Below are 14,038 nucleotides of genomic sequence, written 5' to 3'. Positions count from 1 at the left end.
CCCGCGGAGCCACGCGGATGAGAGGTGGGCGGGTCGCGGGGGTGCGGAACCCGCGGGCGTCGCGCGGAGGGAGCTGGGGGCGGGGGGGCTCCCACCCGGGTCTGCGGACACTCAAGGGGACCCTGGCTTCGATCCCGACCCCATGCCGGCAGGAATTTTCCCGGCAGCCCTGGCAGAAGCGCTTCTGAGGGTCCCCGGAGCGGTTTCTGCGGATTGGGTCCCCCGCGCGGGGTGCCGAGCTCGGGTGCGCCCCCTCGAGGCCGACCGCAGGCCCGCAGGCCCCCCAGGCCCGGCGGGCGGGCCGCGCGGCTGCTGAAGCCCGGGTCCCGGGTTCTTCGGGGTCTCAGAGGTGCGTGTGCGGACTTGCTGCCCCGCTGTGGCCTTTTGGTAGGGGTGTCTCTCAGAAGAACCGCCTGGGCACCACCTGTCACAGCTCGCGTAATTCCCACACACAGAGCCATCTCCCTGGTTTCCAACATCCAGCCAGGTGGGCATGGGGTCGGGGAGCGCGCACACTGAGCCCGAGGCCCCGCCAACGTCCTGACCCACCGCGTGCGCCTTCTATGCTCTCTCCGAGCGCCTTATCTGCTAGGGCGGCCCTCTAACTACGTCGGGTGGCCCTCTGAGAAGTGATACAAGAGAGGGCTCCTCAGCCCAGAGATGGACACGCCCCCGCGCACAAGACTCGCCTCGGTTTCATGCTGTTCCCCTCCCCTCAGGCGCCCCGTCTGGAGATCTCCAGGGTTTTCTGGGCCGTCCTCTCTTTCTTGGCAGTCTGCCCCTCACCCCCAATGCCTTGGCATCCCTGGACCCTCAGCTCCATCTCCTCGACTCAGGGACTCTTCTGGGTCCCTGCTGAGTTCCTGTCCCTGCACCACAATCTGGAAACCTCCTCAAGGCAGCAAATCTGGGCAGTCACAAGATTCACTTATTTCCTGTCTCTCAGGGTCACTGTCTTTCATGACCTAAGGTCCAGCTCCTGGAAAACTCTCATTTGATACCTTTTGTCTGGTTTTTTTGGGTGTGAGAGTATATTTGTTTCCTGTTACTCCATCATGGGCAGAAGTGGAATTCATATTACTATCACTTTAATGTTTAAACTGTCACAACTTGGCCAGTGGGAGCCCCTGTGCCGTTTAGCACAGTCCCTGACACTCTTGATGGCAGCCGGCAACACAAGAATACTCTAAGCCCATTCTGTTATTTCTGGGCCCTAGCTCCCTTTGAGAGAAAACTAAGGTTTTCTTCCACGTACAAAGTAAAAGTGCCAGACCCTGAGACAGGCACACTACCTGCTGTCTCTACCTAGTCTTCACTATAAATAAGGAGCCTAAAGGTAGAGTACCTTTCTCAGCAACACATAGCTAGAAGGAGTCAGACCTGCACCCAGGCCTGCCTCAGGCCAAATCAACACTACCTACCAAAGGAGCCTGCCAGGAGTCTGGTAGACCTTCCCAGGGCCCCTCTTCCCTGGACTCCTTCAAGACTAGGGGTTCTGACCACTCCAGTAGGAACTTGCCATATTTTACTGACCATTGCAAGTCTAATCTACCTGCTAAAATGTAAGCTGCCCCGTGATAGAAATCATATCACATCCATCCATCCATCTATATACCCACCCATCCACAAGTCTTGTGGGACCCACAAGACTTACAATCAAATTCAATAAAACTGGCAAGTTCTTCCGAGTGGTTAGAACCTCTAGTCTTGAAGGAGTCCAAAGAAGGGGAAACCTGGGAAGGCTCCCAGAGGCTACCACCAGAGCTGGGCGGTGAGAGCTTAGCTGCCACTGCCCCACCTTGTCAACATCTCACTCTGCCTGTGCATCTCCTCCCCCAGCACCACTGGACTTGTAGCAACCTGTTTCTTTTTTTTTTAAAAACACAGTCTTCTTTTTTTAAATTAAATTACAGTCTACAATATTATATTAGTTTCAGGTGTACAACATAGTGATTTGATATTTTTCTACACTGTGTAATGCTGACCCCAGTAAGTCTAATTACCGTCTGTCACCATAGAAAGTTATGACGGTATTATTGACTATATTCCTTATGCTGTACCTTACATCCCTGTGACGTTTATTTTATAACTTGTTTCTTCCTTATCATCTTTGCTTGTTGACCAGTTTGTCTGCTGAGATGAGAACACGCTGGGGAGAGGAAACCTGTTTGCAGAGCCAGCTCTGGGCAATTCTGGGACAACTAGGCTTCCTACAGAGTGGTGAGAGGCTTTTGAGAACGAGCCTCCCTAACTTAGCAGGGACTGAGTGTGTCTCACCCCCCTGGGGTGTGGTGTCCTTGGTGCCCGGACTTCCTCCCAGGATGGGGCCTGGGTGTTAGCAACATGTCTGAAGTCCTTAATTTAAAAAGTCCCTAAACAAAGAGGCAGGTTGAAAGCAAAGGAACAGTGGATGTTACAGCCAGAAAGTAAAATCTTGGTGGCACAGAGGGAGGAAAGCAGGTACAGAGTCACAAAGTTGAGGCTAACAGGTGTGTGGCCGGCACCTAGGCACAAAGGGGCTTGGAGTTGGAGAGACTTTTCTAAGTGGATTGCTAAATGCAAAGCACATTGTGATCCTTTACCGCCTCCCCACACACCTGCACACACACACGCACACACGCATAACCAGGACTAGCGTGGCTTATGGAATCACATTCCAGAATGGTTGGCTTGGGAAGGCAGTCAGTCAACAGGGTAGTGACAGACTGGCTGCGGAGCGGGAAAGGAGCCCAGGGCGCCTCCAAGGTTTTGCACCTGAACAGCTAGAAGGATGGACTCCTTGTCCTTTTTAAAGGCAGCGGGGTCACTGTGAGAAAAGCAAGTGTGGAGGAGATGGGGAGTTCAGTCGCCTCAAGTTTGGGATTCTGGTTAGACAGGTGTCAAGCAGAGAGCTGGACACAGGAATTTGAAGCCAGGTGTGGAGTGTAAAGGAGAGACATACATGCAGGGCTCTTCATGGTAGAGAAGTTATTTTTATCTAAGTCCCAAGGCTGGAAAAGATCACCAAGGTTGTGAGGGGAATAGAAGAGGGGCCAGGGAGAGGAGGGGGACTGGCGAAGGAGCAGCGAGGTAAGAGTAGAGCAGCACGGTGCGGCCTGCAGGGGAACCCACCAACCCTGTCCAGTGCCGTTCATAGACAAGCACGATGGGCACCAGGAGCTGAGCCCACGCAAGTGCCTGGCCACACCCACGGGGCCTCCCCTCGAGGGACGTGGATGCACAGCCCCAGCAGAGCGGGCTCGAGAGAGAACGTACTCCAGGGGCAGGAGCGGGGACTGTGGCTCCCTGACGTACCTTTAAAGCCTGGGCTGGGGGTGGGGGAAGGGAGGGAAGAGGCTGCCTCCCATACTCCCCTCTTGACACACGGAGGGCATGAGGATGAGGGTCACGGGTTACCCAGCAGCCACGGTCCTCTACTGCCAAGACCGGTCCTGACATCAAATTGGCCAACACAGAAGCTGCTCCTTCACACATTTCTTTCACAAAGGACCCTCCAAAGGGAGCCCTGAAAGCAGAACAGAACCCAAGAAAACAAAGAGGAGGGTCAGGCACTGGGTACACCGGAGTGCAGTTAAATGACACAGGACACAAGTCCAGTTTGCAAATCAAAAAAGTTTTATATGATACAAAGAAAAAAGTTACATCACACATATTCATTTAAATAATAAGTCAAAGTCTGTTACATAAAACATAATTCTGAAACATTTAACATTTTATTAACTACTTGAAAGGCTCAAAGTCAAAAAAGATCAAGCAAAACTGCTCAGGCAGTAAAGTGCACTGGGGGACGTGCCGCCCGCGCCCTCCTCCGATGCCCGGGCCGCAGCGGAGGAACTCCACGCTGAACACGCACCGCGGGGTTCTGGTTCTCACGTTGCATTTTTCAGGTGAAGCTGTTTCCCAATTTCCCAATCTTTCAATCAACAGAGGGCCAAAAATGTTGTTTACAGAAGGTATTTCAAAGTCTAATCAGGAAATGGAAGTGTAAATCAAAACGTTTTTTTTTTTAACACATCTATCCTTTAGCAACAACACTGCTCAGAGAATGAAGTTCTAGGTGACAAGCAACCAAATACTCAAAGACGCTGTATTATCTACCAGAACTTTAGCAGGACTGACATTACTTTGTATAATTAAATATATCCAGATTTAATGCCACTTACAGCATACACAAAGAAACGTTTATGCTGATTTAAGATATAAGTGCAAGAAAGAACTGGGTGGTGGGGAATCACGAACTATAGACATTTAATTCTGGTTCTCTTCCAACTGTAGCATGTCTCATGACCAGTAGGAATACTCAATTACAGAAGTCTCCAAAGACACGGAAGCCTACTAAACACACAGCCGGCGCTTACAGACCTGTATGTCAATTAGCGGTTGATACTTCATGGGTATCAAGTAACATACAATGAATGACCAGGCAAGGGTCATTAGACTAAAAAGACCTGAACACAAAACCTGATATTTATTCAATATTTCACCTTACCGTCATTTTAATAAAGGTAAATGCAAATAAATAAGAGGCAAAGACAAAAATCTAAATACATAGGGCACAATAAAAACCATTCCCAGGCTCAAAGGGCAGAGCAATATCACCGTGTTCCTTACATGCACTCTCTTGCCTGGATTCCCAACGCTGCCCAACCAAAGCAGTCTCAGCAGCTTCCTGGACACCTGGACACTGGGGCGCAGTCTCTGTAATGCTAGGACCTGTGCTCACAGCTTCAAAGTGATGCCCATGGTCTATCCTCTAGCCAGACTGCAAAATACCCCATTCCAAGTAATTTTCTGTTTGATCAAAACAATTTCCTTCAAACAAAATGAATGAAAGGACAGCTTGGTAGTATTACTGCCGCTTAGTGTAACTTGCATTTCCCGTCGTTCTTAATACTTAATAAATAAAGGAATCAGAACACTGGAGCTGGACCATACGCATGTCCGCTTCACCTTACATAAGCTTTACTTTGGTGGAAAGTTCCTCCAACTACTAAGGCCATCTTTTTCTCTAAGAAGTTACTCTACCCACAAAACACTTGGATAAGGCCACAGCAAAAGAAGTCAAAACTGACAACTGACAAAGCAGCTGGGTTTGAGTGCTTACATTTTCTTTTTTGGGGGTTTGAGGTACAAACAGGAGACTCTGAACAGTCTGCTCTCAGCAGAGTACAGACACTCAGACCCTACATCAGCTCTCTGCTCACAGGGTATCTACCGAGTATTTTAAGTTAATCTCTGGGGTACATTCTTCACAAGTCACACCATGGACACAGGTGACTAAGGTCTACTTAATGAAAATTTTAATTCCTTGGCCTACAGCCTTAAAGAAATAGTTGTCTGGAATTTCCCTTGAAAATGTTATGAAGAAGCTGACTGCAAAGTTTTTTCCCCCCATTTCTTTAAGAGGCCCCTATTCAACCAGTTCTGATTCTAAAAAATTCTTAGATCTAAAAGGCCTGATTACAAAGTTGTAAAGTTTTTTTGTCTGAATGATGTGCCAACTTTACTAAAAGTAGGGTTATTATAAAACCATTGTTAAACATTGAAAAGAAGATTGTAAAATCATCTATATAGAAATTGGTAATTTGAGAACCAACAATATAAATTTTTTTTATAAAAAACAGTATAAAAATTAGTAACGTGTCTCATTTCTACAAAACAGGAGCAGGAAGGTTATAAAAAAATCCAGATTTTGTAAAATTTATTGCCGAAATGTTTGTTTGAATGCTGGTGATTTAGATTATCAAATTTTCTTCCATTTTCCTTAAAACAACTTCTGAAACTACAAAAGATATTGAACAGGGTTCCCCACCAAAAAAGACAAGTTAACATACTTTCATCAGAACCAGCTCCCCTAGCCCTCAAGAGAATTTCTTTTGGAGAGAAAACCATCACTTCCATTCCTGAAAAAAGGCTTTGAAAAATTCCCATCCACAACTCCCTGGAGGACCTTTCATGCAGAGGCCGGCAGGTGCACCAGCGGGCTCCCAGGATTCTCTGCTGAAGCAATTCTGTTCAGTTTGCCAACCTCCGCCTGCCAGCCAGGGATCTTCTTGGTGGTCATATGGCGCCGGGCATGCTTTGTCAAGTGGTCGCTGCGCATGAAACGCCGATCACACACTGGGCATACAAACTTCTTCTCCCCAGTGTGAGTTCTGCGGTGGCGAGAGAGTTCATCTGAACGAGCAAATTTTTTATCACAGCCATCCCAGCTACAGGTGAAAGGTTTCTCTCCTGAGAGATAAGAAAACACAAAGTAAAGAAAACGTAAATGCTCAGCACCTTATTGGACAGGTTAATTCATGTCGTTTTAAAACTGTATTCATCAAAACCTAAGCAGCAAGTAATATCCTATTATTCTGGTATCAGGTTGTTTGGAAGTCAAGAAATCGTCCAAGATGCATTTCTTCCTGCCACACCTAAGATGTAATATGTCAGGGCCCAAAGACATCAAACTAATCTAATCCTTCTAAAGATATTTTTAAATAAATCTTTGACTGTGAACTTGGGGTAGGAGGTAAATTCTTGAAAGGAATGACTCCTTCCCTCTCTGGAAGCTGCACATATAAAAAAGATCCCTCCTAGCACCTGCAAGACTTCTCAGAATCATTAATTCCATCTTCATATCTGTTATTACACTGACAAAGAGGTTAATTGCAAAACAGGTTAGAATTCTAACAGCTACCTTCTTCTTGTTACAAGCTTCAAGCATCTGTCATTCACTCAAAGTTTCAGAGCACCGGCAGGTGTCCTGCCCGTACTGTGTCTTCCTGGAGGTACAGGGGTGAGTGGGAAGCCCTTGTCCGCAGAATCCTGGGCCTTTCCAGCCAGCAGGAATGCTCCGTCTCCTGCATCCTGAAGCCCTGATCTTGACCAGGTTGTGACCACCACAGACCGCCTGTGCAACCTTGTGAAGGGATTTGATAAATGCTGTTGCGTGCTGTCATGTGACCTACCTTCCCGAAGGTTTACGACTTGTCTAGTTCATCCATCTATGTACAGTTTAACCCCCAGCACAGCACTTTGTATGACAGGTGGTGAATAAATGGTTTTGAATGAATGAGTGTTGGAGAGAGATCAACTAAATATCTGATGTTTTTCAAAGCCGATTTAAAAGGAAAATTCATTATCACAGTGATGCTGTGATGGATTTCAAAGACCCCATGTTGAAAGCATAAGGTTACCTGTTCCCAGGAAACTACCACCAGTGCCGGCAGCATACCAGATGGCCAGATGTTGGACAGAGAACCACCACCCTTTGGCATGGGATTTACAAAGTGCCCTATGTTTTCAGCATGTCAAAAATGTGGCCTTTGCTCACTCGACTGTATCCTAATTAAACAAATTTTCATGTTGGTACGGTGAAAACCTATCTTATCGAAGGTAAACTTATCCAAGATTTCTATTTCTTATAAAAACTCCAATTTAGTGTTTGTGAAATAACACAAGAATTTGATTCTTCAGAACCTTTATGGTTACTTAAATGTAAGTACTTTGGGAAACCTGAAAAGAGCTTGTATGATCACCTTATCTTCCTACCAAGGGAAGCTGACTGAACAAACAGTAAAACCTCATTCCACTGCGCTTCCCCACATGTGGAATCTGTGCTCGGATGTGATCTGAAGTTCACCTCAGCAGTCTCAGTGAAAAGCAGGGCTTGCCAAGTCAATGAGCCCCTTAGGGGTGCCCGTTCACACCGATACAGCCATGACAGCGACCCTGCATCACCAATGACTAGCGTCAGGCTCTTGGGACAGACACCAAGAGTCTATATCCAGTGAGATCAGACACCTATGTAAGTAACTAAAAATACAAAGGGAGAATAAGGTGAAATACACAACAAACCACCAGGGTCAAATAAAGAAGGAGAGATCAGGAGAGTTCTAAGAACTAACTTTGGGACAGCCCTTAAAGGGTTTTCAGTAAGTAGAGACAGGCAGAGGGCAGAGGGTGAAGGGCAGAAATGTGGAACTGGAGAGAGATGGTAAAGGCAGAGAGGCAAGTTCTTCACAGGCCAGGTTTGGGGCCTTAGCCCGGAAGCACACAGCCCCTTCCGCAGTGTGGAGGACAGCAGGGCTCCTTCTGTAAGGCCCGCCTTCCAGATGCGGCTTCATTCTGCAAGCGGGAGCTGCCACGATTGGAGTTCTAATGTGTTAATTAGAAACCACTCTACCAGGAAAGCATTTCAAAGTAAAGTACTATGACAACTCCCTCCAATTCAGCCTTTCCTAAACTGTATTTCACAATTCACTGCTGTCCCCCAGGCCACTAGCCGACATCTGGGGTTCCACGATCAAGACAGCTTACGAAGCACATCTTTACTGCAGAACCTGCAACCTGTTAACTGGGCTTATTATATGTACATATGTGTGTGAACCTTTGAAAGGTGAGTTTAACAAGCAGACTATTTAACCACAGGACCCTTGAAAACAAAACAAGTGACACTAACTCAAAGAACAAGAGTGTCACAGAACACCTGAGACGTTCTGCCCTAATCAACTACAGCAGAAGTTCTACCTACCAGGCAACCTCACACCTCCGCTAAACATGGTAGCCACCAGCCCCATGTAGCTATATAAATGCAACCTTAATGAAAACGTAAACTTCGGTTCCTCAGACACACTGTTCACATTTCAAGTGTGTGTGGCTAGTGGCTACCCTCCTAATGGACAGAGAACGTTTCCATCACTGCCGAAAACTCTACTGGATCTGACGGGACAATGAAGAGGTCGTTAAGTCATTTTAGTTAGTTTCTTTTGTGAGTCCTTCTGAATTAAAACCACATATTTCCAAAAATAAAAAAACAATATTCCTTTAAAGTTCAAATATTCTAGAATTCAAACTTTTCCATACTTTGGAGAGCTCTTTCCCCATAGTAAGCCTAAGTAAGTCACACTGATGTTTATTGAACGTGAATGGACACTTTCTAAAATGCAAAGAAGGAATGTCCACTACAATGTGAAGAAAGAGGGAATGTGAGCCTCACCCTAAAAGCCTCTCTCAATCACAGGTTCACAAACACAGAACTATATTACATTTTAGCTACTGGGGTGACCAGATACCATGTTCCAGGAAAACCACTGACAGCTGTACTAATGTTTACCCCAAGACTATGAAGCCTTTTCAGAACCAAAGAAAGATGGCCACCTTCTCCAGCGGTTCTCAGCTTCGCTCCCACTCAAAGGCAGCTGGACATGTGTTTCCCGATCACGGGATCCGACATTCCCTATGCCCTACCTGCTTCAGTTCTCACCTGTGTGAGTGCGAAGATGAGCCTTGAGGTGGGAACTTTTGAAGTAGGTTTTCTGGCAGCCTGGGAAGTTGCAAACATAGTTCCTCCTTCGGGAAAAGTCTACCTGAGGGGCGCAGTTCTGACTGGATGCAATGAACACTGGAGCAGGGGCAAGGGGCAGTAACTTGGTATTCCCAATAGCCATTCCACTCGACGAACACGTGGCAGGCTGCGGGAGGGCCCCCTGGGGCAGAACCAACATCACAGTTCCCTGAGGCACAGACGGTCCCACGAACACAGGCTGGGGCACTGGAGCAGCGTGGGGTAAGATGGGTTTGACAGTCCCTGCAGACACTTGGGGAGGTGGCTTCAAAAAAGCTGATAACATGCTACTTTGTCCAGTCACAGGGATCATTTGGCAAAGGACAGGGGGACTAGGAATGGGGACAGAAATCAGAGGGGTGGCTTTCCTTGGCAAGTCATTTTCATAATTCTTTGGTGAGCAGGTCTGAATTGCAACGGGCCACCCTGCCTGCGGGTCTTTGGTGGGGCTCAGGCCACTGGACTTGTGCAAACAAGGTTGACAGGACGCTGAGTTAACGCTGAGCACACTGTCTGTGAGGTGTGTGTCCTGCACAGCTTCAACACGCCCCAAAAACTGCGCTTCTCCTTCCGCGTTGGCCGAAAGTTGGTGTGCTTGAGTCTGGGTGGTAGGAACGTGGGCAGAAGCAGGACTCCCCCCAGTGTGGCAAATGACACTTGTCACCGTGGCCCTGCAGTGAGGGCTTACAGCTGGCTCCAGCAGCTCTGCCTTCAAACCAGGCAGGGCGCTCTCTGCCCTCCTGCTCAGCACTCCGGCTGCCCCAGTAGAGGCTGGGGGGAAAGCCACAACCACGGGTGCTTTGGAATCAGTTACTTGGGAAGGAACAACTGTCCCTGTTGACGGCTCCAGGAGGTCAGGGCTCTGAGGAGGAGTCATGCACTTTAAAAAAAAAAAAAAAAGAAAAAAGTACTGTGTGAAAAGGTTGTTTTGGTTAAATTTTAAGGAACTTACTTTGATCATGTTGTCCCCAAGGTCTTTACAAAGAAGTATCTAGAAAAGACTGGTCAAAGTCTGCTCACAATTACACCCAGTGGATATAAAAGCTGCACGAGACACTTTACTTTCTAGCTTTCTCCCCCTTTCCCCACCTCTCTCAAACCCATCCATCTGCTCGGTTATAAGGACGCCAGTGCCATTCCTGGCCTCGCACAGCTACTGAAATGAACAATTTGCATATTAGGGCTGCAAATGAGAAATCAAACTTATATTCAAGATGAAAGCTTTACACAATAACTTTAGATTCTCAAAATTTTTTTAAAATCTCAGTGGTAATCATTTAACACACACATATCCAATATATCACACACGTATCCTGTGCCTACTGGATGAGAGGTAAAACCTGTCAGAATGATCCATAAAAGGCCCTGCTCTAACCAGGGGTTCTGCCTACAGTGAGCCTCTGTAACACCTCCCCCACCACTCCCACTTATCTTCAGCCTCTCAGTGGACGATCCCAACGCTGTGATGTGCTCTGGGCAGCCAGGCCCACTACCCGTACAATCTTCTCCACTACCCCCAAGTCCCTTCTCATCCCTCTCTCTCCAAGTCGGTTTTCCACACTCTCCTTCCAGGGCAGGCTTCCAGCCCAGGACAATTAGATTATAATTTTCAGTTTTGCTAGCAATTGACAGCTCTCGACTTCTCCAAGTTGCGAAGCAGTTTTCCCCAGTAACTTCAGAGCTGTAGCAAGTTAAGAAAACAAAAACCAAAACCAGTGCTTGACTACACCCAACTCACCCAAGAAAGAAGCTGGCTGCCACAGGGTGGCAGAGGCCAGGGTCTCAACCCAGCTAACAAAGGCTGTCCGGTGCCAAAGCACAGGCTTTCCCCAGCTGTGGCAGCGGATCCTGACCCTGGCCTGGGATATCTGGGGAACCTAAGCCTCCACCCTCAGTTCCCCAGGGAAATGAGTACATTTTGCTTTCTCCCATTAATCTGTACGTTTCAGCCTATGGACATTTTCACCCCGTGGCTGCAAGCTATGATCAATCAATGGAAAGCACATTTTCAAGAGATAAAAGAAGTTTTCACCCTTAGAACCCATACAGGGGAGGGTATGAACTTGCTTGCCAGCATCGGGTGAATCTCCCCAGGAGCTCTTCAGCATGTTTACTGAAGGTACTCCAGCCACTGCACAAATCGCTCCTCTCCCCCTCTTACCAGAGTTGATAAAGAATGGAAGTCCTTTGGTAACTCGGGTGTGGCTGCGTCCACGTGCACAATGGTGGAAACATCCCCAGAGTCAGAGACAGGCGTGAGGGGTCTTATCTTTAACAAGTCCCCTTTCTGGGATCTCTGACCCCAGGAGCTCATACAAACAAGAGCCTCGACAGCTTCCATGTCGTTCTGCTCCAAGATGCTGCACGTAGACCTCTCGCTGTCATGCCGCTTCCTCTCCAGGATTGACTCGCATATGTCCATGATGTCAACCTAAAGTCGACACAACACAGCGGCTGAGTCCCTGGAAACACAGGGAGGGGGGCACCGGGACAGCACGGGGACGCGCACACCAGAAGCCCGCCCCGCCCCCGGCAGCACGCGCACGCGCTCTGGCTTCCAGGGAAGGATGCCTGCCGAGCGCCGAGGACCACTCGCTCCGAGCCAGCGTTCTGCAGCGGGGGTGGGGGTGGTGGGGGTGCGGTGGGGGTGGTGGGGGGTGCGGTGGGGGTGGTGGGGGGGGCGGTGGGGGTAGGAGGAGGAATGGACTCGGTCCGCCAGCGGCTTCCACGGAAAATCCTGACTGTTAACAAACGTTATTAAGCTAGCTTCTCCTTCGGGAAATGATTAATAACACTTCCAGAGGTGTGAGCTGCAGTGGCTAGTACCAAACTGTCCCCGGGGGAGGAGGAAAAGACACTGATGGCTGAGGTTGGGTAGGATGAGAGCGCAGCCCTTCTGAGTCGGCGAAGCCACCAGAGCGTCCCCACAGACGCATCTGCGACAACCGAGGAGGCTCCACACCAGTGAGGCCACCAGTCACTCAGCAGAGCCCTGGGCGGGAGAGCCTGCACTGGCTCAGCCCCGGTCCCCACACCCAGGAGCACCGATTCATGCCACAAGGCCAGCGCGGGAAGAGGAAGAAAGTGTAAGATGTGCCACAAGCCCGGGCCCCGAGGACTTTCCAGCGCAGCAGACCGTCTCTTGTCGAGCAAGAGTGGGGCGGGAAGCGACTGAAACTAACTGATCTCTTCGTAGAGAAATTTTACATCTACTAAGATACACACTTCCACTCAGTTTGCCTAAACATCCAACCTGTCCTGCCCAGGTGTCCCCCAGAGCACACAGACAACGCCGCCGCCTTTACAAACGCCGCTCTAGCCCCACTTCTGCCCGCAGCCCAGGCCTCGGAACGAACTGCGAAGTCACAGACGTGCGGGCTGCCGCCTGCTTGGCCCACAGGCGGGCAGGGACAGGGCGGCGCGGGGCTCCCACACCTCTCTCTCGGCCTCTCAGCGGTCCGCGCGGCTCGACTAGGTCCCAGGTCCAACCAGAGAACTCCTCGTAGCCCTCAGGCCCCGACTGGAGCCCGCCAGGGTTGAGGCGCCAGGGCCCGCCCCAAGCCCCGTGCAGCCTTCCCGCCGGCCTTTTCCCCGCCCCTTGCCCCGCCCCCACGTTCCCACAGCCCTTGCCCCAACCCCACCTTCCCGCCAGCCGTTGCCCCGCCCCCTCACCCTTTCCACCGCCCGTGCGCCGCGTTCCCACAGTCCTTGCCCCTTCGCCGGCGCCCCGCCCCCGCCGCCCGCGTGCCGCGTTCCCGCCAGCCGCGCCCCACCCAACGGCCACCTCCTCAGGGCCTGGTAACGTCATGGCTGGAAATAGCCCCGCACCTGAAGCCGGCGGGGCGGGGCCGCTGCGGGAGCGGTAGACAAAGCTGCGCAGAGAGCAGCGCGATGCACACGCCCACTTCCCGCCCCTCTCGGCGCGGCCTCGTGCGGCCACCGCCCCTCTCGACTCCCGAAGCCGCCCGGGCTCGTAACGGTGCGCGCGCAGTTATGCACCGCGCGCCCCTGGCCTCCTCCGCGCCCTGGGCCCGCACTGGCAGCGCGTCCCCGCCTCGCCCCTCGCTCCAATGGGAGGCCACTCACCGCGCGTGCGTCGCCCGAGCCCGCGGAGGCCGGCGTGTGCATGGTGCCGGCGGCCGGGAGGCAACAAAGCGGCCGCGCGGCGGGAGTTCAGTACGGCAGCTGCCACACGTGCACGGCGGGCGGCGGCGATCCGGAGCTCCAGCAGCCGGCGTGCGCCTCCGCCCGCCCGCGCGACTCTGCACTGGCGCGGCCCTCGCGGTGCGGGAGGGGCGGGGCGGCTGGGGAGGGAGCGGCCGCAGGGGCGGAGCGCGGAGGCAAACCAAAATACACCGCGCCCCGACGGGGCGGGGCCTGGAGGGCGCCAGCCAATGCGCACCTAGCCCGTGCGCCGCCGGCCAATGGGCGCCGCGGGGAGCCGCGTGATCAGAGCCTGGCAGCGGCGTGATCGGGCAGGGCGGGATGCTGCATGTATTTTGGTGGCGGCGAGGGGGCGGAGCTTGAGGCCCTGGAAAGTAGGGGAAAGGTGGCGGCGGCGCGGCCGGCGGGGACCACGCAGCTGCGGCCGGGAAACTCCCCGAGCGCGTTGGGATGGCTGGGAGGAGGATTACGCTTAAAGGAGCCACCGCCCACAGCCTCCCGGAGCGCAGGTCCCCATGAAGTGAATCCGTCCAGAAGAGG

The 14,038-nt window shown here is 51.1% G+C and overlaps 1 protein-coding gene across 4 annotated transcripts; it reads right to left on the bottom strand.

Annotated features, from left to right (window-relative positions):
• Positions 1–3,592: 3,592 nt before the first annotated feature.
• KLF11 (Kruppel like factor 11) lies at positions 3,593–13,617 on the bottom strand. Of its 4 annotated transcripts, none has more exons than XM_032653310.1 (4): positions 13,421–13,617; positions 11,496–11,765; positions 9,254–10,214; positions 3,593–6,234 (listed from the first exon to the last, which is right to left on the bottom strand). In XM_032653310.1, exons 1-4 carry the CDS (start codon positions 13,460–13,462, stop codon positions 5,954–5,956), a joined length of 1,554 nt encoding a protein of 517 aa, XP_032509201.1. In that variant the 5' UTR covers positions 13,463–13,617; the 3' UTR covers positions 3,593–5,953. The 4 variants fall into 4 exon arrangements, with proteins under 4 accessions (XP_032509201.1, XP_032509203.1, XP_032509202.1 ...); XM_032653312.1 differs by lacking the exon at positions 13,421–13,617 and adding an exon at positions 13,163–13,230; XM_032653311.1 differs by lacking the exon at positions 13,421–13,617 and adding an exon at positions 12,770–12,854.
• Positions 13,618–14,038: the final 421 nt, after the last annotated feature.

Source organism: Phocoena sinus, chromosome 13 (assembly GCF_008692025.1).
Source record: "Phocoena sinus isolate mPhoSin1 chromosome 13, mPhoSin1.pri, whole genome shotgun sequence".
Taxonomy (NCBI): Eukaryota; Metazoa; Chordata; class Mammalia; order Artiodactyla; family Phocoenidae; genus Phocoena; species Phocoena sinus.
This window is presented reverse-complemented; position numbering and strand designations above follow the sequence as displayed.